Genomic DNA, 21,988 nt, shown 5'->3' with positions numbered 1-21,988 from the left:
GTTAGCGCGGTATGGCGCCTTAAGCATTCAACCAGCTATATATTTCTGCCAGTCTGCGGAGAGGCTCTTGTTTAAGCGTTAATTGTTGACACAGCGGCAATATAGATTAACTACGAAAGGGATAAGAAAACGACTAAACGGCAATACCGTTGACATTTCGATGTCCTCTGTTATCTTAAAAAAGTTTTTTGAAATGCAAAGCCAATCTTTTGTGAAGAAATACAGGCTGGGCCCGCTCAGTAGTGGACCTGGGCACGAACCATTGCACTACTCCAACATTTGATGCATCCTTTATCACTACCGTAACATTATAGCATATAGTCAGAATGTCAGCCTCAGAAGCACCGGCTTCATCCCTCCGCTATGCTGATGTGAGTATTCTCCAGTCTCTGACACCCATAATGCTGACTTTTCGCAGGTAGCCGTCACTTTCACAGCGGACCAATTCAAAGGTATCTATCGTGGGGGTAAGGCCTATCACGAGCCTGACATTGCGGAAGTCATACAACGCGCAAAAGAATATGGCTGCGAAAAGATCATGCTAACAACAATGTCTCTGCCCCTCGCGCATGAGAATTTGGCCCTAGTCCGCCAATTCCCAGAGACATGCACCATGACACTTGGTGTACATCCTTACCATGCAAAAGAAATCTATGTCTCTGAAGCTTCAGGAGCCGGCGGCAGAACCACTGCCGATGGCGCCAGGTACCTTCAGGAACTCCGGAATTTCGCTAGAACTATCCTCGCAGAGCAAGGCGTTGCAGGCGAGTCTCCGCTCGTTGCCTTTGGGGAGATAGGTTTGGACTACGAATATATTACACGTTCGGACAAGGCTACGCAGCAGCGCGCTTTTCGAGACCAGCTGGCTATTGCGGTCGAGCTTCAACTGCCTTTATTCCTGCACGTGCGGGAGTCCTGTGCCGATTTCATCTCAATCATTAAACCCTTTTTGGCGGATCTCCCACGTCGAGGCCTCGTGCACTCCTTTGCTGGAACAAAGGAGGAAATGATTCAACTCACAGCTCTTGGGTTCGATATTAGCGTGAACGGTATCTGTTTTCGTACTGAGGAGCAATTGGAAATGGTCCGGTCTATTCCTCTGGATAAGCTGCAGCTGGAAACTGATGCGCCATGGTGTGAAATTCAGGAAGGAGATGACAGGATCAAGCAGTACCTGGAGGGTGCCAGGTCGCTTCCAGGGAGCAGAAAACACGGGAAGTTTCGGTTAGGCGAAATGGTAAAAGGGAGGAATGAAAGCTGTACGATTGAAAGAGTCGCCATGGTTGTTGCAGGGTTGAAGGGGATCGAGGTTGCAGAGGTCGCGACGGCTGCTTGGGAAAACAGTGTTAGAATGTTTGGGTTGGGTGTGAAGTCTTAGAGGTGGTACTAGTTGAAAACAGGGATATAACGTAAAGAGTTTGTCATGATTAGACCTATAGATTAGAGAAGAAGGGTGAATTCAGATCATGCGGCAGCCACTGCCTGCTACTCCGTAGCGAATACCATATGACGGCCAAATAAGCGTATTTCCCATTCAGAGTATACTCTTGACATAAGAGACCGGTAGCCAATAAAGATGCCAGGCCGAGATGTGGCTGCTCTATATTAACAGCATTATTGAATCCGAAGTTCTCTAGATGTTCCAAGCAGGATGTTGGTCGGTCTTCATGCTCGACAATAAACCCAGCAAAAATTACTTTAAAACTAGGAGTTGTCCTTCAAGTAGGAAGATAATAGCTAGACATGACAAGTGAAGTGCATTTGAATACCTTTGTACTGGTTTATCATGGAGCGTGTTCATCAAATGGAGCTTGATCTGTGCCGGCCGGAGTAGAGCCCTGCGATAAGAGTTGTTTGTTCTGTTTGTTTTTCTTGTTGCAGCCGCACGCGAGCCACGTGATAAAACCCAACCGTCACGTGCTTACATGCCGAAGCGTATTCAGCTGGAGACTCTATTCAGGAGCATGAAAGAAAATACCTAGGTCTCTTTAACGGAGTTATATGATGAGCGTAATGTAAAAAGTTCGTACATATTTTGCTTTGTAGTGCGTGCTGCTGGATGTAACAATAGTAGGCTTGGAACTTTAAAACCTTAGGCTGTCACCGCCTCCAGAGTCTCGCTTTCTGTGCCATTGACTACCGAACTTCTCTGCCACAAGCAACACATCCTCGATCATTGCCATCAATCTCACCTCCCCCCACCGCAAGGTTTCTCTGTCTTGCCAGAACCACTCATTAGGCAAACATCTGGCGTCTGTCTTTTTGACTACCATCATCGCACATAATATTTTACCAGCAACCTCAGATCAAATGATCGCGTCTCCTAGATGACCTTCCCTCCCCCTCCCCCTTCCTCCCAATCGTCGATTGCTTCTGGCACCGATAAATCTTCCTCGACCAGGCCTACACGGTCACAGCAATCTCCCTGGGGTCCGCCGGTGTCGCAGTCGAGTGTTCGTCGGGGGTTGACACCGCTTGCGACTAACCTTTCGAACCCCTCTGTTTCTGGCCGCGGGCAACCTCAGAGTAATAGCCCTGGTCCCGGGGTTTCAACTTCATCTCCTCTTACGTCCTCGTTCTCCGCCGTCTTGAGCTCCTCAAGGGGTCATCCGCTTGGTCGGGGCGTACCTTCACCAGCCTCCACTCCAGGACCCTTTGCCTCGTACCAATCTGGCTCGCAGCAACCCCAGTCGCTACCCAGCCAATCTCTCTCTTCTCCCAAAATCAGAGCTCATACCCCATCCTCAGGGTCGCATCTGGCTTCCGCAGCAGGATCCGTAGCGGGTGGCGGAGGCTCCGGGGGAGGTGGAGGCGGGACGGGTTCTTCCAGAGGCGCAACCTTCTCTCCGCTGCTGTCCGGCACAACCGTGAATTCACCGACCGGATTTCCTCCCGACAAACCGGGGTCCGTAGCGGCTCACGGAAGTCAGTCATCATTGGCGAAAATATCGATTGCTCAGGTATTCCTGCTGTTAGATTCAATTACGGAGAAAGAGGGCCGCGAGAAGTGGGAGACAAAAGCTGCCCAAATCCACAAGGTAAGTGCTTAACCTGTACAAGATATTAGTCACATGATACTTATACTTCAATAGCTCGTTGAGTCGAACGGAATGGAGGTCTTCTCGAAGTATTTCCGACGCCTGCTTACGGGCAATGCGCCCCAAATCTTTCCTGGTCTGAACAAGTCCGTTGAGAATGCAGGAAACTACCCACTTCTAGTTCAGGAGATGCAAAAGGTTTCGCAGGACATTGAACAAGCCCAAAAGATAGCGGAGACTGTCGATGCGTCAGAAGGCGATATTTTTCGTGATTTCGATCTTTCTACCTTCCTGGATCATTTCAAGCTTGACCCTATCGTCAAGGTTTCCCTGGCCTTGACATTCAAGACCGCGAATAAGTCGGACTTGCGCGTGAAAGGTAAGCTGCCTATATGATGCTCACATGGAATGCACTAATTGACATGTTACGCTTAGCTGATGCTATTCTCGCGAACTCGATCACACCTTTCCTTCAGAGTTTAGCGAGTCCCTCGGATGCGTCGAAAGACTTTAACAATTCATTTATTGGCATAACGATCGAACGCTTCATATTATACCCACCTCGCAATTTCACCGACGACGTTAAGTCTAAACTGCTATATGCTGCCAGTCTTCGATACCAGGCACTGGGGGTGGATATGCCATTTGAAGTGGCGTCCGCACTGCAGATGTTTAACTTCGTCAACCCGAAGTATGCACTAGTACGGCAACTTCATTCCAGGGGACCGAGGGCTACGTCAAGCTCGGATGCTGTGAATGATACTGTTTCTGCGGCCGGTCCGGAGTTTTGGAGCGAAGAACACATCGCATCGGCCCTTCTATTTCTAGTTTTGTCGCAATATTGGCGAGAGTACTCTTTGGAGACCTTTCTTGCAGCTGTTCGGTTCCACTACGGCGGCAAGCAAATAAATTGGTCGCTCATATTTCGACACTTTGACCGCGAGGGCCTAAGACTTGACGCACGGCAATTCGCGAAGCTGTATGCGGCGCTTTCACCTATAGCCGCAGAGGATTCGACGTTGGACGTTCAACAGCTCTGGGGGGGCGAATGGGAACACCGCGATACCCAAATGTCTTTCCTAACTGCTTTTATCAACTCACGAACTGATGCTTCTCAAATACCAAATCTCCGTGCGACCTTCCCGCACGACTTCTTCTCTGACGGTCCCGAGCCTGTCCGTTTGCAAGGTGAACGTGCCGCCAAATCGCCTCTTCGGTCTCTGGATGCCACGAGAGCCATCTTCGATCTAGCTTTGTATTCGCAAGCTGCTTGGGCTGCAGCAGAAAGCCAAATGCTTATTAAAGCTGTCGTGCAGTATGATCTGCCCGTATTCTTGTGCTCAGCCCTAGCTTTACCCCAGCCTTGGACCAGTGTCCAGCAAAGCTTTCTCCTCCGCACTCTTGCTGTTTTTATCATGAAACAAGAAGAGGGATATCAACTTGCTCTCCACGGCGCGTGGCGTCAGGATAAGCAGTGGGTAGCGGATCAGCTCTTTGCCATGTTTACCCAGGATCCCACCTCCACCGCAGCAATTTATGAACACGCAATTGAGTATAACTGGTTGGAGTACCTTCTTGGATATACAAATGGTCTTGCCATGGACCTTGCCTGTTACGCTCATAGGAAAGGTCCGTTTGAACTGGAGCAGTGGGTTCGCAATGCCGCATCCAAAGGTCTTATGGACATGGGTACACTTCTATCCAAATACCTCCGTATCAAGGCCGATGATGAGCTTCGTGTCCAGAGGAGGGAACAGCTTGCGCCCCAGATGGTCAGCTTGTCGGTCAAAACAGTCTTTACACTGCTGTCGGTTCTAGAAGAATACGTCGGAGATCCCCAGAACCTCACCCCTGTGCAACGAATTTGCATCCAAACTTATCCCCGACTAATCAACTACGGCGAAGGTTTTGATGATATCATCGATGCGAATGGCGAATCTGGGAATGCATTGCCCGAACCTGTGGACAAGAAAATGCAAGAGCTGTTCGGCAAAATGTACCATGAGGAGCTATCTCTGAGAGAAATTCTTGAACTCATGAGGCAATACAAATCCTCTCGCGACCCCGCGGAGCAGGATCTGTTCGCCTGCATGGTCCATGGCCTCATTGATGAATACCATTGTTACCACGAATATCCGTTGGAGGCGCTCACGAAAACTGCTGTTATGTTTGGTGGTATCATCAACTTCCGTCTTGTTGACGGCATCACTCTGAAAGTAGGCCTGGGCATGATACTGGAAGCTGTTCGAGAACATGACATCCATGATCCGATGTACAAGTTTGGCGTCGAAGCTATTGAACAACTGATTAATCGTCTCCCTGAATGGGTCGGCTTTTGTCATCTTTTACTCCAAATTCCCAGTTTACAGGGTTCGCCTATCTTCCAGAAAGCAGAGGAGGTGTTGCGTGAACAGGGGAGCCAAGTCAGAGATGAGAACGGGCGACAAGATAATACTACTGGCGGGTCAATCACGAATGGTAACGTTGACGAGTCTGCGGCACCAGACGGTGCGAATCGTAAATTCGTATCCATCCACGTTGACCCTCCTCTTCGGCCCGAAATTTATCAGGACCCGGATGAAGAGGTGCAAGACAAGATTTTGTTCGTGCTGAATAATGTATCGGAGCAAAATATTGACGAAAAACTGCGGGATCTGACAGACGTCCTCAAAGACCCCCATCATCAATGGTTCGCCTCCTATTTGGTGGAGGAACGCGCTAAGCTGCAGCCGAATTTCCAGCAGTTGTATCTTGACCTTTTGGACCGCATTGATGACAAAATACTTTGGGTTGAAGTTCTCCGAGAGACATACGCTAGCACGTCAAAGCTTCTTAATTCGGAAGCAACTCTGGGATCCTCCACCGAAAGGGGCCATCTTAAAAATCTTGGTTCATGGCTTGGATCTTTGACTATCGCTAAGGATAAGCCGATCAAACACAAGCATATCTGGTTCAAGGGGCTTCTATTAGAAGCTTACGATAGCCAACGACTGACGATTGTGATTCCTTTTACCTGCAAAGTGCTTGTTCAGGCTACAAAGTCCACCGTTTTCAAACCACCAAATCCTTGGCTAATGGACATCATCGCCCTGCTAATGGAGCTCTACCACTTCGCAGAGTTGAAGCTGAATCTCAAATTCGAGATTGAGGTTCTGTGCAAGGACCTAGAAATCGACCACAAGGCTATCGAGCCTTCTGTTATCATTCGTGACCGTTCAACGACCATTGAAGAGTCGTTGTCAACAGCCAATATCCCAGAAGGCCTCGAAGCTTTTGAGGATATGGCTCTTACCAGCATTAGCCAGAGCATCCGCAATGAGAGACTCTCCCCTGCTGCTATCCTGTCGACACTTCCTAGTTTGGATAAGATCTTGGTCCTACCGCCATCGGCAAGCAGTATGGTGGATTCGAATGTTCTTAGGCAGATTGTTCACTCCGCCGTGGAACGCGCGATTGCTGAGATCATTACTCCTGTCGTTGAGCGGTCTGTCACCATTGCCTCAATCTCCACTGTTCAGTTGGTTTCCAAAGATTTTGCCATGGAGCTTGATGAGGAGAAATTCCGACACGCGGCTGCCAATATGGTTAGACAACTTGCGGGTAGCTTGGCCCTAGTAACCTGCAAGGAGCCCCTGAAAGTCAGCATGACCAACTATATTCGAATGATCCAGCAAGAATATTCAGATCAACCTATGCCGGAGGGACTTATTCTTATGTGCGTCAATGACAACCTCGACGCTGCTTGTGGCATCGTTGAGAAGGCAGCTGAAGAAAAGTCACTTCCTGAAATTGAGAAAGTCATTGAATCTCAGCTGGAAGCTCGTCGGCGCCACCGGGCAGCCCGCCCAAGCGAACCCTTTATTGATCCGTCTATGACCCGCTGGGGTCTCTTTATCCCTGAACCTTACCGGCAGACTCCAGGTGGTCTAAACAAGGAGCAACTAGCAATATATGAGGAATTTGCCCGTCAGGCTCGTGGTCCAGGAACCACCCACGCTCAGAATGTCTCTACTGATTCTGGTCGGCAATTGCCGGACGTTCTCCAAGAACCATATCCCCCAATCCCGAATCTTTCCACCCCTGCAGAGCAGCCTGCTGTGCCTCACAGAACGCCGCAGCCGCAGCAAGATACCCGACTGCAACAGTCCGCCCTGGTTGGAACTTCCTCTCAACTCAACGGCTTCCTTGAAACGCAGAATCCGCGTGACAGAGTGGAGAGTCTCGTCTCCGATCTTCAGCAAGCGGCACGCAACGCTACCGAAGAGCACGTGAAAGATCTCGGGCGCGACAGTGCTGTTCTTCAAGAATACAACCAAGCATTGCGATCCATTGTAGCATCGCCAAATGGCGAGGAGGTGGCCCGACTGACAGCACTCAAGGCATGCACAAGCCTTTACTCACAGACTAAAAGCACTTTAGAGATTGAAGTACTTGTGCACCTGCTGGCCAAGTTGTGTGACATGTCTGCCTTGGTTGCTCGCTATACCTGGACTGTCTTGGCCGAAGTCGATGATGAGCATATGTTCAACGTCCCTGTCACCGTGGCTCTTATAGATGCCGGACTTTTGGATATTCGTCGTGTTGACATGATCTTGTCGAGGCTTATCCTCCAGAAGAACGCTGCTGCATTGGACGTCTTAGCCGAACTAATGGACCAAATTCTATTTAACGAGGAGCCGTCCGCTCTAAGGTCTGATTTCTCTGGCAGCCTTGAAGCGATGAGCAAATGGCTTGCCGAAGATTCAGGTCTTGCCCGGGCCAAAGAAATCATCAAGAAGCTACGGGACTCTGGAATTCCCGAGGTCGTGAACCCGCTACTCTCGGACAAGGCTCGATCGAAACGAGATCAGATGGAGTATATCTTCACTGAATGGATTGGTATCTATAAGGCGCCGGGCGCTGTTGATCGTACATACTATGCTTTCTTGAAAGATATGCACCAGAGACAGGTGATGGCCAACCAAGAGGATTCTGCGCTCTTCTTCCGTCTTAGCATCGATATCTCGGTTGCACGATTTGAACACGAGTCCCAGAACCCGAGCGGTAGCTTGGACGAGGCGTTCCTCTATATCGACGCTCTTGCTAAGTTGGTCGTCTTACTAGTCAAGTTCCAGGGCGAGGGCACCGGTCCCGTGAAGACCAGCAAATCGGCGTACTTCAATTCAATCCTGTCCGTTCTGCTTCTTGTCCTGAATCATCATCAGGTAATGAGAGGTGAAGCATTCAACCAGCGGGTTTTCTTCAGGCTTTTCTCAAGCATACTCTGTGAATACTCCATGAGCGGTCTGCAGCACAGCGACCAGCACCAAGAGATGATGTTCACCTTGGCCAACAAACTGCTGTCTCTTCAACCCAAGTACTACCCATCGTTTGTTTACGGATGGTTCTCATTGGTTTCTCATCGGTTCTTCATGTCCAGCATGCTCAACATGCCGGACCGAGCAGGCTGGGGACCATACTGTGAAATCATGCAAGTTCAGCTGTCCTACATTGGCGAGCAGTTGAAGTCAACGACCATGACTCTTGTTACAATGGATTTATACAGGGGCATGCTTCGCATTCTGTTGATCCTCCATCATGACTTCCCTGAGTTCGTTGCTGAAAATCACTTTCAGTTCTGCAACGTTATCCCTGCCCATTGCGCGCAGCTTCGCAATTTGGTCTTGAGCGCTTACCCTTCCTCGTTCCAGAAACTTCCTGATCCATTCCGCGAAGGTCTGAAAGTCGAACGCTTGGAGGAAATGCGAGAGGCACCAAGAATAGCAGGTGATACTGCCGGCCCATTGCTACGTGCCGGTATCAAGAACGTCATTGATAATGCACTCCAGAGCAACAATGTGTCCGACTCAGTTATCCAGCAAATCCGTGACGCTGTCTATGATACGGAAAGCAAGGAATCAGGTCTCTTTCACGCTCCAATCAATATCAACTTACTGCTTGTCAACGCACTGGCACTTTATGTTGGCCAGGGGGCAGTCTCTGTAAATGAATCAAAGGGAAATACTCGAGCAGCATTTGAGAGTTCTGCCCACTCAGCACTGCTAGAGAAGCTCGCCAAGATCCTGCGGCCTGAAGCCCGCTATTACCTTCTGAGCGCAATGGCAAACCAACTCCGCTACCCTAACAGCCATACCTACTTCTTCAGTTTTGCGATCCTGCGCCTTTTCGGTACAGATTACACGGAGCAGGATGAGTCGGATATTCGCCAGCAGATAATCCGCGTGCTCCTGGAACGACTTATTGTTCACCGTCCTCATCCATGGGGACTAATCATTACCCTTCAGGAGTTGCTACAAAATAGTAGCTATGCATTCTTCCATCTTCCTTTTATTCAGGCTGCGCCTGAGGTAAGTCACTAGGTCCCTACACTATCAGGTATAGCTCTAATAGGCATCATCTAGATTGGCCGTTTATTCGATGCTCTCCTGCAACACATTCAACAGCAAAGCCCCAGGGCAATAACCTAAGCGGTGCAACGATGTCCGCTTGCTAGCTTCTCTGTCACAATCGGACAGTGGATCACACGACAATCGACATAGTAACGTTTACGGCGTTTTAGAATGCCGCTCATGACACGAAGTGCCAAAACCTAGAGCACGGTTGTGGGGATATGGAATGAGCCCCCTTCTTGCTCTGCATTGTTTCACGTTTGTTCTCCAATTACCATCATTTCTCGGCTGGGTTACTGGGAGGGATATGCATTTTTAGGACGTGGTAGCATGTTCTAAGTTTATATTTTGTTTCCTTTACATCCTTTACCTTCTCTTCTCTTGGTGTCTTACCATTGCTACAGCCTTGTGGTGGTCTGTAACGATAAGCTATAAAAGATGGTCTTAATGAGTTCTGATTTGCATTATAATGGATTGGGTGATCACTTTGGATCCCAGGATCTCGCTTCCCGCCCCCTTGTTGCTCGAGATTCCAGATTTTAAATGTAGTAAACAAATTGATGGTTTTGTATCCATGGATTTGGTGTATTCGCTTGGTTGGACCTTTTGGGTATGGGTATCTATCTCTTATCGGGACAGTGACGTAGACCCTTTTTGGCCAAGCTCAAGCCTCTCTCCCCAATACAATCGCCATCACCTCTCGCCCAGTCTTCTGTCTCAGCGGCCGCAACGGCGACAATATGGACTCGGATAACTCCTCGGATGAAGGTGTCCAAACTGGCCCTTCTTTTGCCGCTAAAGCGACGGTGACCATTGCCATTAATCATTACAGTGGAGCTTAAACTGACATTAAACACCAATCTTTTAAAGGACACGCTGCTGGAGCCTTTACGCGTCCTAGTTTCCAGAAATGCCCTGACGGCCTATCTGAGTACTTTTATGTTCTTTGCGACTGCTATATGCATGATATTTGTGTCCGCCCTCGCATACGGCGTGTTCTACTACAACTTCATACCGCGAGTCGGACTTGAGCGCATTGTCCATTTACAGTTCGGGTTGGTTCCTACTGGTAAAAGCCTACCAAGTGAATTGAGCTTTGTGCAACTGATTTGTATCATTGTTCATCTAGAGATGGCCATCCGTGGGGCATCGCGGCTCTCGAATCGGGTCTGATCTCGTCCCAAGCGTACGATGTCCATGTGGAACTCGAGCTCCCCCGAACTCCATCAAATCTGGCTACCGGGAACTTCATGCTAGATCTGACGCTGCTGTCTCAATCTTCGACGTCCGCTCGGACTGTGGGGGAAATCACCGCGCCGCCAATTTCTCACTCCCGTCGCCCCGCAATCCTGACGTATGCCTCGCCTCTGGTTGATATCTCCTCAAAAGTCTCATTTATGCCTCTATATGTTCTAGGCTGGAAGCGCGAGGCTGAGCGGTTGGCTGTACCGATGATGGAGCGCGTTGAGTTCTCTCGGGGGACACATAATGTCCCTGATACTCTGCGACTCGAGATTCAGAGTGAGGAAAAGATGCAGTTCTATTCAGCGAAGGTGAAATTTACGGCGAGTTTTACTGGGTTACGGTACGTTCACTCCATCTCCTGTTCATCCAGTAGTGTCTGATGAAGTTGCAGGTGGATTATGTATCACTGGAGGATCCCGTCATTCTTTGTCTTCAGTTTCATGTTCTGGTCCGTCTCTATGCTCTCCTTTTCTCTCTGTTGGATTCTTCTTGCTTGTTTGTCCAATAAGGATGTGAAGACGGAGGAAGAAGAAGAAGAAGAAGAAGGTGGTGTCAAGGAAGAGGAGGACAGTGGAACTGAACCCACGATCAAGGAGGAGCAATCTGAGAAGCTTGGTCTTCTGGATATTGAATCAACTGCCGAAACTTCCGACAGGGAAAGCGAGACCGACTCAGACGATGGAGTGAACCATCTGTATGACGTGGGGCGAAAACGCAGAATAACGACAGCCGAGTCAGGGCCGTTGGAGGCTGCTGGATCTGGAACAGGGACAGAAAGCGCCGGTCCTTCAGGTGTCCAACGAAGGCAAAGCAGGTTATTTAAGGAGGAGGATAGCTAGTACAATTAAAGAACATACGAGCCGATTCCCAGAATTAATTAATCATTATCTTGTTGTCTCCAATCAATCATGCCATTCCGAGCGTGAATGGTGTTTCTACCCGACGGCTATCGATAACAAGCGGGGGAATCCCTCAGTCTCTTCACAGTACTTTTCACCTCTTCCTGCATCTTCAGCGGTTCCCCTTCTGCTGCACGGTGTACGCAATGCATATTCTTGTGGGTCAGAATTATTAATCTTCTTTGTCTCAGGTTAACAGTTTTGTTACGTAGGTGGTGAACGACGACGGCCCTCCGTCGAACGAATCCTCTCCGTATGTCCATTCGTTCGTCCACACACTACAGTCTGCTGGGCACACCGTCTCAGTAGTCCTTCCTCATCAGCAGCGATCATGGATTGGTAAAGCCCATCTTATTGGCGCTGCCGTCAAACCAACCTATTTCCGGCCCGGAACGCTGCACAAAGATGATGGCACAACGCACGAGTACCCGCGCGGCGACAACGACCCAGACGGCGACGAGTGGATTCTTATAAACTCAACCCCCGCCAGTTGCGTGCAGATTGGTCTCTATCACTATTTCCAGGACCGTGGGCCCGTTGACCTCGTGGTATCCGGACCCAATTATGGCCGCAATACCACGGCACTTTTCGCTATGTCGAGCGGGACAATCGGCGCTGCAATGGAGGGCGCCGCATGTGGAAAACGCTCGATTGCCCTCTCGTATGCCTTCAGCTCGCGCAATCATGACCCTGTCATCATCGCGGAGGCGTCTCGGCATTCAGTACGGGTTATTGAGTACCTCGCGAAAAACTGGGATGAGGGTGTTGATTTGTACAGCGTGAATGTGCCGCTGGAACCTGGTGTGAGCGAAAGCAAAGTAATGTATACTGAGATGCTCGATAATCGGTGGTCATCCGGGAGTTGCTTTGACGCTGTTGATGCCGAGGTACCGGTAGAAAACCCAGAGCAGCGAGAACAGACCCTGCGGGATCAGGAGGAGAAGCTGGAAGAAGATCCCACTGCGAACCCTAATGCTAAGTCTGGAAGGAAATCGCGGATTGCCCATAAGCATTTTATTTGGGCACCAAAGTTTACTGACGTCTATCGGAGTGTGGAGGAAAGTGCGCCTGGGAATGACGGCTGGACTGTCAAGGAGGGAATGACGAGGTATGTCAACACCACGCCAGTTTCGCCGAGTATCTTCTAACTAGAAATAGTGTTACTCCATTAAAGGCTAATTTCATGCATACGCCCGGTATCAAAGGGGAGATTAAGCTGTGAGTGGATTCGGCGAGCAGTTCCTGTTTAGACGACTGTTTAAAGCATAAATCTTGCGCTTTCTGTTATCTATCAAGCGATGCTATGTTCTATTTGTGGATACACGGTCTGATAGTGCTATATCGCGTAGATCGGATAATGAGGAGCCCGCCTTCTATTCCATAGTGGATTGTGACGACCCCTACGTCCAAGAATTGGTCGAGCAAGCACTCCGATTTAGTATGGGATCCCGTTGCCGGTCTGTATCCTCTATATCAGAGCTTCCCTCCCGGTCCACTCCAGTTTTCCAGTACCGCGAATACGAACGTTTGGATTTCGAGCACGCCATGACGAACCCGACAACGTCCCTGATAAACGCCTACATCATCCGCAAAGCTCTAATTCGAAAACACTACCTCGCTAACACCGTCTCAAACTGGGTGACCAAGCACCCAGAAAGCGTGTTGGCGAAGCACGTCAAGGTCTCAGTGGACTTTGAACTCGACTATGCTGAATTCCTTGACGACGCTCTACTTGAGGCTTACGAACTTCGCGAATGCTTTGAGGAGAACGAATCCAGACCGGACTCAGAGAAGGTATGGTGGATTCTTAAACCGGGGATGAGTGATCGCGGACAGGGGATTCGGCTGTTCAACAGCGAAGACCAGCTCCGTGAGATATTCGAGGAGTGGGAGCCTGATTCTGAAGATGAAGAAGAGGACGAATGCGGGGAGGACGATGGCAACGACGAGACCGACAAGGCTGCCACTAGCGGTGTGGTAACATCCCAGCTCCGCCATTTCATCGCCCAACCCTACATCGACCCGCCTCTCCTTCTCCCCTCTCTCAACAACCGCAAATTCCACATAAGAACCTACGTCCTCGCGACAGGCTCTCTGAAGGTGTACGTCTTTAAGGAGATGCTCGCCCTCTTCGCATCGAAGCCTTACGTCTCCCCTACCTCGCAGAACAATGAGACCGAAGACTCAATCGCCGACCTAACCCGCCACCTAACCAACACTTGCTTTCAAGACAAATCCCTGCCAGAGTCTGAAACCGTCCGCCGCTTCTGGTGTCTCCCCTCCATCCCGCCTCCAAATACACATCTAACCGCCACCTGGAAAGAAGATATTTACGAGCAAATCTGCGCCGTCACAGGCGAGCTTTTCACCGCTGCGGCGCGCGGCATGATGATCCATTTCCAGACGATGCCGAATGCGTTTGAGGTCTTTGGAGTGGACTTTTTGGTCGATGACACGGGCAATGTGTGGTTGTTGGAAGTCAATGCTTTCCCGGATTTTGGACAGACTGGTGAGGAGCTCAGGGATGTTGTTGTGGGCGGTTTATTCAAAGGTGTGATTGGTGTGGCTGTTAAGGGGTTCTTTGGTGAGGAGGGTAAGACGGAAGAGAATGGGATGAGGCTGGTTGCGGAGCTGGATCTTGGGAGGAAGAATTGATTTCAGTATTTGTGGTAAAGGAGGCAGGCGTTGTAGAGGGTAGTGTTATAAATAGACGATAGTACAAAAGTTTCCAGGTCGATTGGGATTCTGTTGATTCTGTTCTCGGGTAATCTCGAATATAGTACTATCAGTTCTCACCCAAACCTCTGCTTCGCCAATGTCTTCAACCACCCAATAGTCGCCTCCTCCTTCTCCCGATACTGCCTGACCCTCTCCTCCCGCTCCGCCGCCCTCGCCCGTAAAATCTCCTCCCTGCGGATCTCCCTCTCATTCTTCTTTCGCTGCTCCCTCTCCTTAGCAGCTTTGTAAGCCTCAAGGTCATTCTCGCCAGAGCCCATGAGCTCGTCGTCCGGCGCCGCATCTATAGGCGAGCCACCGCGGCGGGACTCAGCGAAAGCTCGATTAGAGGCAGCGGCTTCCCGCCGCTTTTCTATGCGGCGCTCATGCGTTCCTGGTTCGGCGCGCGGCGCGACTTCGTCTTCCATGTGGCGGAGCGTGGACTTGTGCGAGCGGATTTCGGCGCGGTACTGTTGGCGTACGTCGTGGCGAGTAGCGATGGCTTCTTCCATAGCAGTTTCTGCGGGGGTTAGTACGCGGTTTGCTACATTAATCTATAGCGTAGCATGGGTTATTGAAACGCACCTTTTCGCAATTCCAAGTCCTGCATGGTTGGTATTGATGGGCCCAGCGCACGCTCACGAGTCGAACCATACTGGGGCATCGGACCGTACTCGTCGTCATCGTCGTCCCTCTGTAGCTCATCCGTACCACCACTAGGGCTAGGTACAATCCCCTGATGAATTTCTTCTCCCACAACCTTGTACGAATTCCCAAGTCCCGGCACAACAGCATTGGCGCTCCGCGCCTTCTCCAATGTAGCAGGGTCATACCAGCCCTCTGCCAATTCTCCACGGTTCCTAATATGTCAGCCTTTGATCTTATATAAAATCCGCCTCGCCGATAACGTACATATATCCGCAAAGTAGAATGAGCATGTTACTTACCATTTCCCTAAGAAACTCTTCCACCGGCCCTTTACCTCCTCCTCACTCAAGTCTTCCAATATCTTCCCCTTCTGGATATCAAGGTACATAGCGAATATCGGCTCGTAGGTTTCTAGATCTCGTTTCCTGAGTTCGCGCGCTTGAAAGGGAAGGCTTATCGCGACTCTTGTTTCATGTCGATGTCTCGGTTCGGTGCGCCGGTCGCGGTCGTGGCGATGGGAGTGAGAGCGAGAATGGGAGTGCGAGTGTCTATGTCTAAGCCGGCGTTCGCGGTCACGGTCATGACCACGGTCCTGATCCTTGCCCTCGTGGTGACGATGTCTGCTATGTCCGTTTGAGCTTCTCGTTGGGGATCGCGAGCGGGTGCGTGAGGGGGAGGTTGATCTCCGGCGGGATTCGGTGGGTGGCATGATAGCTCTTGTCCGAATTCCCTTTTTGGCAACTATTATATCGAATTGTGGGAAGACCGCCCTTTCTGAGTGTCGGTTGAGGCGTGTGAAAATGAGGTAAATCAAGTTGGAGTGGAAGGTAAGGATGGAGATGCCAAGAATTTGCGATCAGATGCATTCACATGCTTGGCTAACCCGACAACTACAATGGTATTAAGAGCAGGGCTTCGCATATAAATATAATTTTCAATGAACTATAGTGTAATGGTAATGTTATCGTTAAGTCTTCCAGCCTTCGTTAAAATAACTCCCTCACAGGGGAAACTTGTAATACACTGAGAACTGGAATGTATAGAAGATACAGGAGAACTCGAGCTAATATGCATTGGCCTAAGAACGGACTAACTGGCGGGGGCGCTCGACTGGTCGGCACCAGAGTTTTCACTGGAAGCCTGGGTAGAAGAAGATGCGGGCTTGGACCGGTTCGCGGCAGCCAACTGCCAGGCAGGGATTGAGGGGGACTTGCTGAACCGTGAAAGTGGGTTGGTGGGGTTGGCGGAGTTGGCACTCGGGGCCTGTGCAGATCCGGACGGAGTCTCTGGTTGGGATGCAGTAGGCGTGGTTCCATTAGTTGCAGGAGGAGTTGAAGACGGCGTGGACTCAGTATTGGGGGCGGTTGTATCAGGCGCCCTCGGGGTAACCGGAGACGGAGAAGCACCCCCGCCGAGTCTGTTACCCAGAAGAGTCTTCAAACTCTTTAATTCAGTTCCAAGCTCCCGCAAACGATTTTCGTTGCCCTCGCGCGCGCCCTCAAGCGCCTTCGGAATGGTGTCCTTCAGTGCATTGACCTCATCATTAATACGTCGGGTCTCGTCATCTCGCCGCCGCGATGCGGTCTTCAGATCGGCGACCAAAGTTTCTACGTCTCGTAAAGTAGCATCCAACTTCTCGGTACGCGCCTCTTCAGCCGTCTTCAAGGCGGCAGTGTCAGTGGAGAGCTGTTCAATCAGGGCGAATGCTCGATTGAATTGTTCATCAATATGTTGCTTGTCTTGCTCTAGTTGCGGGGGAGTCGGAGGTGCGATTAGAGGTGTGATATATCGCTGAACACGAATTAGAAGCTGAACTGGATAGCACCATCGTATAGCTGCCTACCTTGGCAACAAAATAGAGCCCATAACTGACTCCTCCCATGACAGTAGCCATTATGAACCAGTCACGCCAGTCCCGTTTCGGAGGTCTATCCATCCAGAATTAGCTCACTCATTCCATCGCAATTTATATCGAGCGCTCGACTCAAAACTCACTCCGGCGGAGGTTGCCACTGGCCATACGGAGGGTATCCATATCCTTGTGGCGATGACGGAGGTGGTCGGTAGACGACTTGTTGTGGTGCGGATTGATATCCCGATGCTGCTGACGATGCTGCTGCGGCCGGTGATGGGTCCTCGCCAGCGCGCGCGAGAGCTACATCAATTTCCTCTTTAGTGAGGTTCTTTGACTGTAGAAAAGATATCCTCTTCTCAATCGGAGCTGATGCCACAGAGGGATCCTGTAGGACTGAGGAGCCAAGTATGTGAGTATGCTATACTGTGATGGGAAGAGCTCTTGAGGACGCACATGTCACCTAGCAGATCGGTCAGGTCAGCTCCGCGATGCACATTCGGAGATTAGAGAGCGCAAAACTTACTGCAGAAGAGATTAACTCCTCGCGAACCATGATGCCTTAATCGCAATTGGCTTCTACTTAGTGAAGGAAAAAAAGCACGGATTCTGAAGGAGAAAGGGGATGAAGATATGGAAGGGAGTTGGAGTAAGTGCTGCTATCGGTACCGAAAACATGAACCTCGGGACATCTCGCCTCCCATTACTAGCCCGGCGCCGAGCGGAGACTTCCCCAGAATCTCGTGATGTCCGGTCTCGTGACTTTTTACTGGCAGAATAGAGACCGCCTGTTGTTCACCGCCTAACTTCACGGCCCAGAAGTGGCAGATTTGGGGGGCTCTTGTTTATATCGGGCATCTGCGGTTATTTACCTATCGCCGACGTTACCTCTTATTCGTATCACCCTCTACCTCTCAACCTCCTTTTTTTTGGGTTTTTTTTTTTTTCATGATAATTCCCAGGGTACTTTGTTGCTTTGTGTCTGGACTCATTTTCCTTTAGCAAATAACTGGCTCGTGGTACGCTGCTGTCGCAGCTTCCTAATCCACGATGTCGCAAGATACAGGATTGTTCAGCATCAAACGTCCCCGCGAGGTAAGCCTGGTGCCGCCTCTTCCTATGCCACACTGCTTTTGGACAAGGAACTGATGTTTTCTCTGTACAGACATTGGGGAGCGTTCAAAATTTCTCATCACTACCACAGCCGTCGTCAGCCCTAAAGCGCACCAGCTCAATTGGATACCAAAACCCACCGTTCACTTCCCAACACACGCGCTCCATGTCATTATTAAACTCAGTTGGTCGCCCGCAACAACCAAACTTTCAGCGATCGTCTTCGGGGGGGTTTGGCGCGGATCCCGGTCTTTCATCTGTCAGGCGCTCTGTCTCAAGCAATGTCTTTCATGGAACTAGCGCTGGACGGCCTAGTTTTGCCCCAGGCTCAATGTCATCCAACCCGGCGTCTCAGAGCTTACAGAGGCGAAGTAGTGTGTTTTCACGGCCTTCCACGGGTGGCGCCATGGGCCATCAGTCATTTTTCACACAAGTTCCTTCAGCCGCTGGAGTTCCTAGAGATCCACGACCTCTCCGAGACAGATCTTTCCAGGCACGCATTGCGCAGGAACTGCTTGAGTATTTAACTCATAATAATTTTGAGCTTGAAATGAAGCATTCACTTGGCCAAAATACTCTTCGATCGCCAACTCAAAAGGATTTCAATTACATCTTCCAATGGCTGTACCATCGAATCGACCCGGGTTACCGGTTCCAAAAGGCAATGGATGCGGAGGTCCCACCAATTCTAAAACAGCTGCGCTATCCATACGAAAAGGGTATCACGAAATCGCAGATAGCGGCTGTTGGAGGTCAGAATTGGCCTACATTTTTAGGGATGCTCCATTGGTTGATGGAACTAGCACAAATGATGGATCGATTCGCCATGGGAGAATATGATGAAGCCTGCGCGGAGATGGGAGTGGACGTCTCGGGAGATCGAATCATCTTCCGGTTCCTCACAGGCGCCTACCATGATTGGCTACAAGGGGGAGAGGAAGAGGATGACGATGCTGCTGCGCAAAGGTTGATACCCCACATTGAACTTATGGCTCAGGAGTTTGAGAAAGGCAATGAGAAGTACGTTCAGGAAATGCAGGTTTTGGATGCCGAAAACAGGGCACTACGCGATCAAATTGAGGAGCTGGAGAAGAACGCCCCGGATATGGCTAAGCTTGACAAGCAGTTCAGAATTCTCGAGGACGACAAGAGGAAATTCGAAGACTATATTCAGAACGTGCAGGGCAAGATCGAGAAGTATGAGAGTCGGATTGCTTTCCTGGAGGACGAGATCAGAAAGACAGAGTCGGAGCTGCAAGCCGCAGAAGAAGAACGGGCGGGACTTCAAGCTAGCGTCGATCAACAAGGCCTAACCATTCAAGATATCGACCGCATGAACACTGAACGTGACCGGCTTCAGAGGAGTCTTGATGATGCCGTCAGTCGTCTGGAAGAGACACATGCGCGTGTGATGGCCAAAGAGTCCGAAGCCAGCGCGAAGCTCGAGGATTTAGAGGAACTCGTCAAGACCTACAATACGCTGGGATACCAGAACAGTCTCATCCCGTCAACTGCCGTCAATGCGAACGGACAAGAATATGAGCTGGGCCTAAATGTGAACGAGCGTAGTTTCTCCACATCGCAGATTGGTGGCATTCCTAGCAGGATCTCTCCAGAAGCAGATAGGCTTCTAGCCGAGCCTTTCACTGGCTATCATCCAGCACATCTGTTGAACTTGGACCTTCGAGGTATTGTTCGCAGTAATCTCCAGGCACTCCGCAAGGAGATAAACGAGCGGAGAAAGCGTGGTATTGACGCGGATCTGGAAAGACGGAACCTGTTGGACAACATTAAAGAGGCCATGGATGAGAAACGGAGTGAAGTCGAGGCCCTGGAACATAAGCGACGCACAGCGGAGGAAGAATTTGAGAGGCTCAAAGAGGTGACAACTACCCAGAAACTCGCCTCAGATGCACAGATTGAGAAAATGGAGAAGGAGCTGGCAAAGATGCGAGCCACGATGAGTGAGAGCGTTCAGCTGATGGAGCAGCGCGAAATGAACACTAACATCGAGTATGAACAACTCACACTACGGGCAAATGCACTCCGGGAGGAACTACATACCAACGTCGAGAGTATGTTGAATGACGTTATCCGGTTTAAGGTCCATATACAAAAAGGTCTAGAAGACTACGAGAACTTTGTGGTGGATGAAGTAGAACAAGAGTTGGGTGGCGACACGCAATTGGACGAGGATGCCCCAATGTCAACCGAGGAACTCTGAAGGCCACAAGACGCAACACGATCACCTTCACCTACACTACTGCTGGACTTCGCTCACGTGCTTTAGCACACCATGCTCCAATACAGTACATCGATCCCGGCTAGTTGAGTTCTCCGGATGACACTGATGACGTGCCCAACATGGTCATGAATGCGGTAGTTGAAATCTGCGCTCAACTGGTTGGCCAGCAGCACTTGTCTGGGGTTTGCTATTGCAATTCCTCCTTCTTGAGGAACTACGGGGGTGCTTTCTTTGATGAGCGCCCATGATACTGGTGTCGGATACTTAGCACCTCCTGATACCGGCAACATGTGATGTTAATCGGTGTATTAGCATCTTGGTATCGTTTGGCGCCATTTTCTTGATTTTGTGGACGGGACTTTCGTCTCTTTTGCTCAGCTTTACCTTTTTTTTTTTTGGACGGATACATGCTTGTATGGTTTGCTTTAGGAGATTATGGACATTATGGAGAGTCTGATACCATTTGTGCTTTGGTTTGGTGCTATACGGTTTCATTTGGTTATACATATTCTACCAGGTCACTGGAGTTCAATGTCAATGACAACATATATTCCACACCACATCCACATGCCCAACTCCCAGGTTCCACGCAAGCTGAGTCACAAATCTTCCGCGCGTACTCTCCTAATCACTCGATAAGTTCTGTCCGAGCAGGCCCAATCACCGGCATGCTTGAGATATACACCGGCCACACTAGGACGCAGGGCTACGACCTTTGAACTTACCTTTCTACAATAGCTTCGGTTTATTTCTCACCATATTCAAGGCCTAGATGTTATCGGGTTGGGAGGGCCAAACCACGCGCCTGTCTTCTCAACAACGACCATATAAAGCGCTGTGCTGCCGGCCCTCCGATTCCCATCTATCATTCTCAGCAGGACCTCCGCTCTGTTCTCAAGCTCATTTACAACTTCTAGTCTACCGTCTTTCCACCAACATGAAGTCCTTGACTATTCTGGGTGCTGTCTCGGCCCTTTTCCTGGGCAGGGCAACGGCTCAAATAACTGTTGTGCGTGCAATGCCAGAACATTCATTCATGTTTGTGTGTTCACTGACAGATTTACAGACTATTCCTCCTTTTCCAGATCTTCCTACCATGTCTATACCGACCTTGACTCTCCCAACCAGTATATCTCTTCCTTCCCTCCCAAGCATTGCGATTCCTACGCTTCCTACCTCGCTTCCCGAATCTGTTTGCTTTGCTGTCCCGACTATTCCAACATCGATTTCAGTGCCCACTCTTATGGCTGCCGCACCTACCGCTGGGCCAGATAGCAACACCACGCAGGTGCTTAATGACCAGTTTGAGCGGATGCACCCGCGGCAAATTGCACCACTTGGCGCCTGAAGGATCTTTTGCTTATTTTCCGAGGCTCAAATGGTGTGGTTCAATCTGTACTGGCTCCATCAAGCTTCAACACGATTGTGTTCGGAAGTTGATATGTTACTTTTTTGCTTGATTTAAAGTGCTTGATTCGCTGCTCAAAAGTTGAATATGAGCGAATTTGCACTGAATGCAAGGCTATATTGGAATAATACTGAAGCCGACTGCGCTACTTCGTGACTTTTACCTCAAACATGCCCCTTTTGAAAGCGTAAGGTATCTACTAGATGCTCCTTGTATTCTGTTCAGCTGGATGGAGCCCTGCGCTTCTCATGCTTACCGGTCTCCAACCCATTGACAACCTCTCTAAGCCATACACAGATAGTAGACAGTTAGATCCATGAGGCGTTGAGTCTTTCGTTATAAATTTTGTCTTGTCCTAAGAACAAGATTACCAGAGTGCATACTTTGGGTGCATCTAAAGATAAGTGCCTGAGGCAGAATTGTCATTATTTGAACG

The 21,988-nt window shown here is 49.9% G+C and overlaps 8 protein-coding genes across 8 annotated transcripts, besides 1 other annotated feature; 6 read left to right on the top strand and 2 right to left on the bottom strand.

The window, feature by feature from the left end:
- Nucleotides 1–21,988: part of a sequence feature (contig 1.84 954..621812(-1)) that runs on past both edges of the window.
- On the top strand, nt 327–1,378 carry ANIA_04964 (TatD family hydrolase; the record flags this gene model as incomplete). The annotated part of the gene is made up of 2 exons (XM_657476.1): nt 327–371; nt 419–1,378. The coding sequence occupies 2 exons, from the start codon at nt 327–329 to the stop codon at nt 1,376–1,378; spliced, it is 1,005 nt and encodes a 334-aa protein (XP_662568.1).
- ANIA_04965 (CCR4-NOT core subunit CDC39) lies at nt 2,328–9,425 on the top strand (the record flags this gene model as incomplete). Its single annotated transcript, XM_657477.1, has 4 exons — nt 2,328–3,038; nt 3,093–3,417; nt 3,474–9,385; nt 9,420–9,425. The coding sequence occupies 4 exons, from the start codon at nt 2,328–2,330 to the stop codon at nt 9,423–9,425; spliced, it is 6,954 nt and encodes a 2,317-aa protein (XP_662569.1).
- ANIA_04966 (seipin) lies at nt 10,168–11,511 on the top strand (the record flags this gene model as incomplete). Its single annotated transcript, XM_657478.1, has 4 exons — nt 10,168–10,233; nt 10,298–10,482; nt 10,557–11,012; nt 11,064–11,511. 4 exons carry the CDS (start codon nt 10,168–10,170, stop codon nt 11,509–11,511), a joined length of 1,155 nt encoding a protein of 384 aa, XP_662570.1.
- Nucleotides 11,695–14,321, top strand: ANIA_04967 (putative acid phosphatase). The gene is made up of 4 exons (XM_657479.2): nt 11,695–11,729; nt 11,784–12,679; nt 12,730–12,789; nt 12,921–14,321. Exons 1-4 carry the CDS (start codon nt 11,718–11,720, stop codon nt 14,224–14,226), a joined length of 2,274 nt encoding a protein of 757 aa, XP_662571.1. The 5' UTR covers nt 11,695–11,717; the 3' UTR covers nt 14,227–14,321.
- On the bottom strand, nt 14,364–15,643 carry ANIA_10620 (uncharacterized protein; the record flags this gene model as incomplete). Its single annotated transcript, XM_050611564.1, has 3 exons — nt 14,364–14,830; nt 14,872–15,146; nt 15,234–15,643. The coding sequence occupies 3 exons, from the start codon at nt 15,641–15,643 to the stop codon at nt 14,364–14,366; spliced, it is 1,152 nt and encodes a 383-aa protein (XP_050467581.1).
- On the bottom strand, nt 15,984–17,396 carry pex14 (putative peroxisomal membrane anchor protein (Pex14)). The gene is made up of 5 exons (XM_050611563.1): nt 17,313–17,396; nt 17,243–17,249; nt 16,930–17,182; nt 16,778–16,862; nt 15,984–16,725 (listed from the first exon to the last, which is right to left on the bottom strand). The coding sequence occupies exons 1-5, from the start codon at nt 17,340–17,342 to the stop codon at nt 16,024–16,026; spliced, it is 1,077 nt and encodes a 358-aa protein (XP_050467580.1). The 5' UTR covers nt 17,343–17,396; the 3' UTR covers nt 15,984–16,023.
- Nucleotides 17,837–20,123, top strand: ANIA_04969 (kinetochore-associated Ndc80 complex subunit NDC80; the record flags this gene model as incomplete). The annotated part of the gene is made up of 2 exons (XM_657481.1): nt 17,837–17,881; nt 17,952–20,123. The coding sequence occupies 2 exons, from the start codon at nt 17,837–17,839 to the stop codon at nt 20,121–20,123; spliced, it is 2,217 nt and encodes a 738-aa protein (XP_662573.1).
- On the top strand, nt 21,082–21,492 carry ANIA_04970 (uncharacterized protein; the record flags this gene model as incomplete). Its single annotated transcript, XM_657482.1, has 2 exons — nt 21,082–21,153; nt 21,211–21,492. The coding sequence occupies 2 exons, from the start codon at nt 21,082–21,084 to the stop codon at nt 21,490–21,492; spliced, it is 354 nt and encodes a 117-aa protein (XP_662574.1).

This window comes from Aspergillus nidulans, chromosome III (assembly GCF_000011425.1).
Source record: "Aspergillus nidulans FGSC A4 chromosome III".
Classification (NCBI taxonomy): domain Eukaryota; kingdom Fungi; phylum Ascomycota; class Eurotiomycetes; order Eurotiales; family Aspergillaceae; genus Aspergillus; species Aspergillus nidulans.
The sequence above is the reverse complement of the archived record's forward strand: the minus strand, read 5'-3'. Positions and strand labels throughout refer to the sequence as shown.

What these genes read in the sequence shown, in the direction of transcription:
- ANIA_04967 (XM_657479.2), top strand. An exon ending in GTCAAGGAGGGAATGACGAG is followed by an intron (nt 12,680 to 12,729) that starts GTATGTCAACAC and finishes AACTAGAAATAG; the next exon opens with TGTTACTCCATTAAAGGCTA. An exon ending in ATCAAAGGGGAGATTAAGCT is followed by an intron (nt 12,790 to 12,920) that starts GTGAGTGGATTC and finishes TATATCGCGTAG; the next exon opens with ATCGGATAATGAGGAGCCCG.
- pex14 (XM_050611563.1), bottom strand. Translation starts at nt 17,342, where the DNA reads ATGGTTCGCGAGGAGTTAATCTCTTCTGCA. An exon ending in CAGTGGCAACCTCCGCCGGA is followed by an intron (nt 16,863 to 16,929) that starts GTGAGTTTTGAG and finishes CTGGATGGATAG; the next exon opens with ACCTCCGAAACGGGACTGGC. An exon ending in GGCTCTATTTTGTTGCCAAG is followed by an intron (nt 16,726 to 16,777) that starts GTAGGCAGCTAT and finishes ATTCGTGTTCAG; the next exon opens with CGATATATCACACCTCTAAT.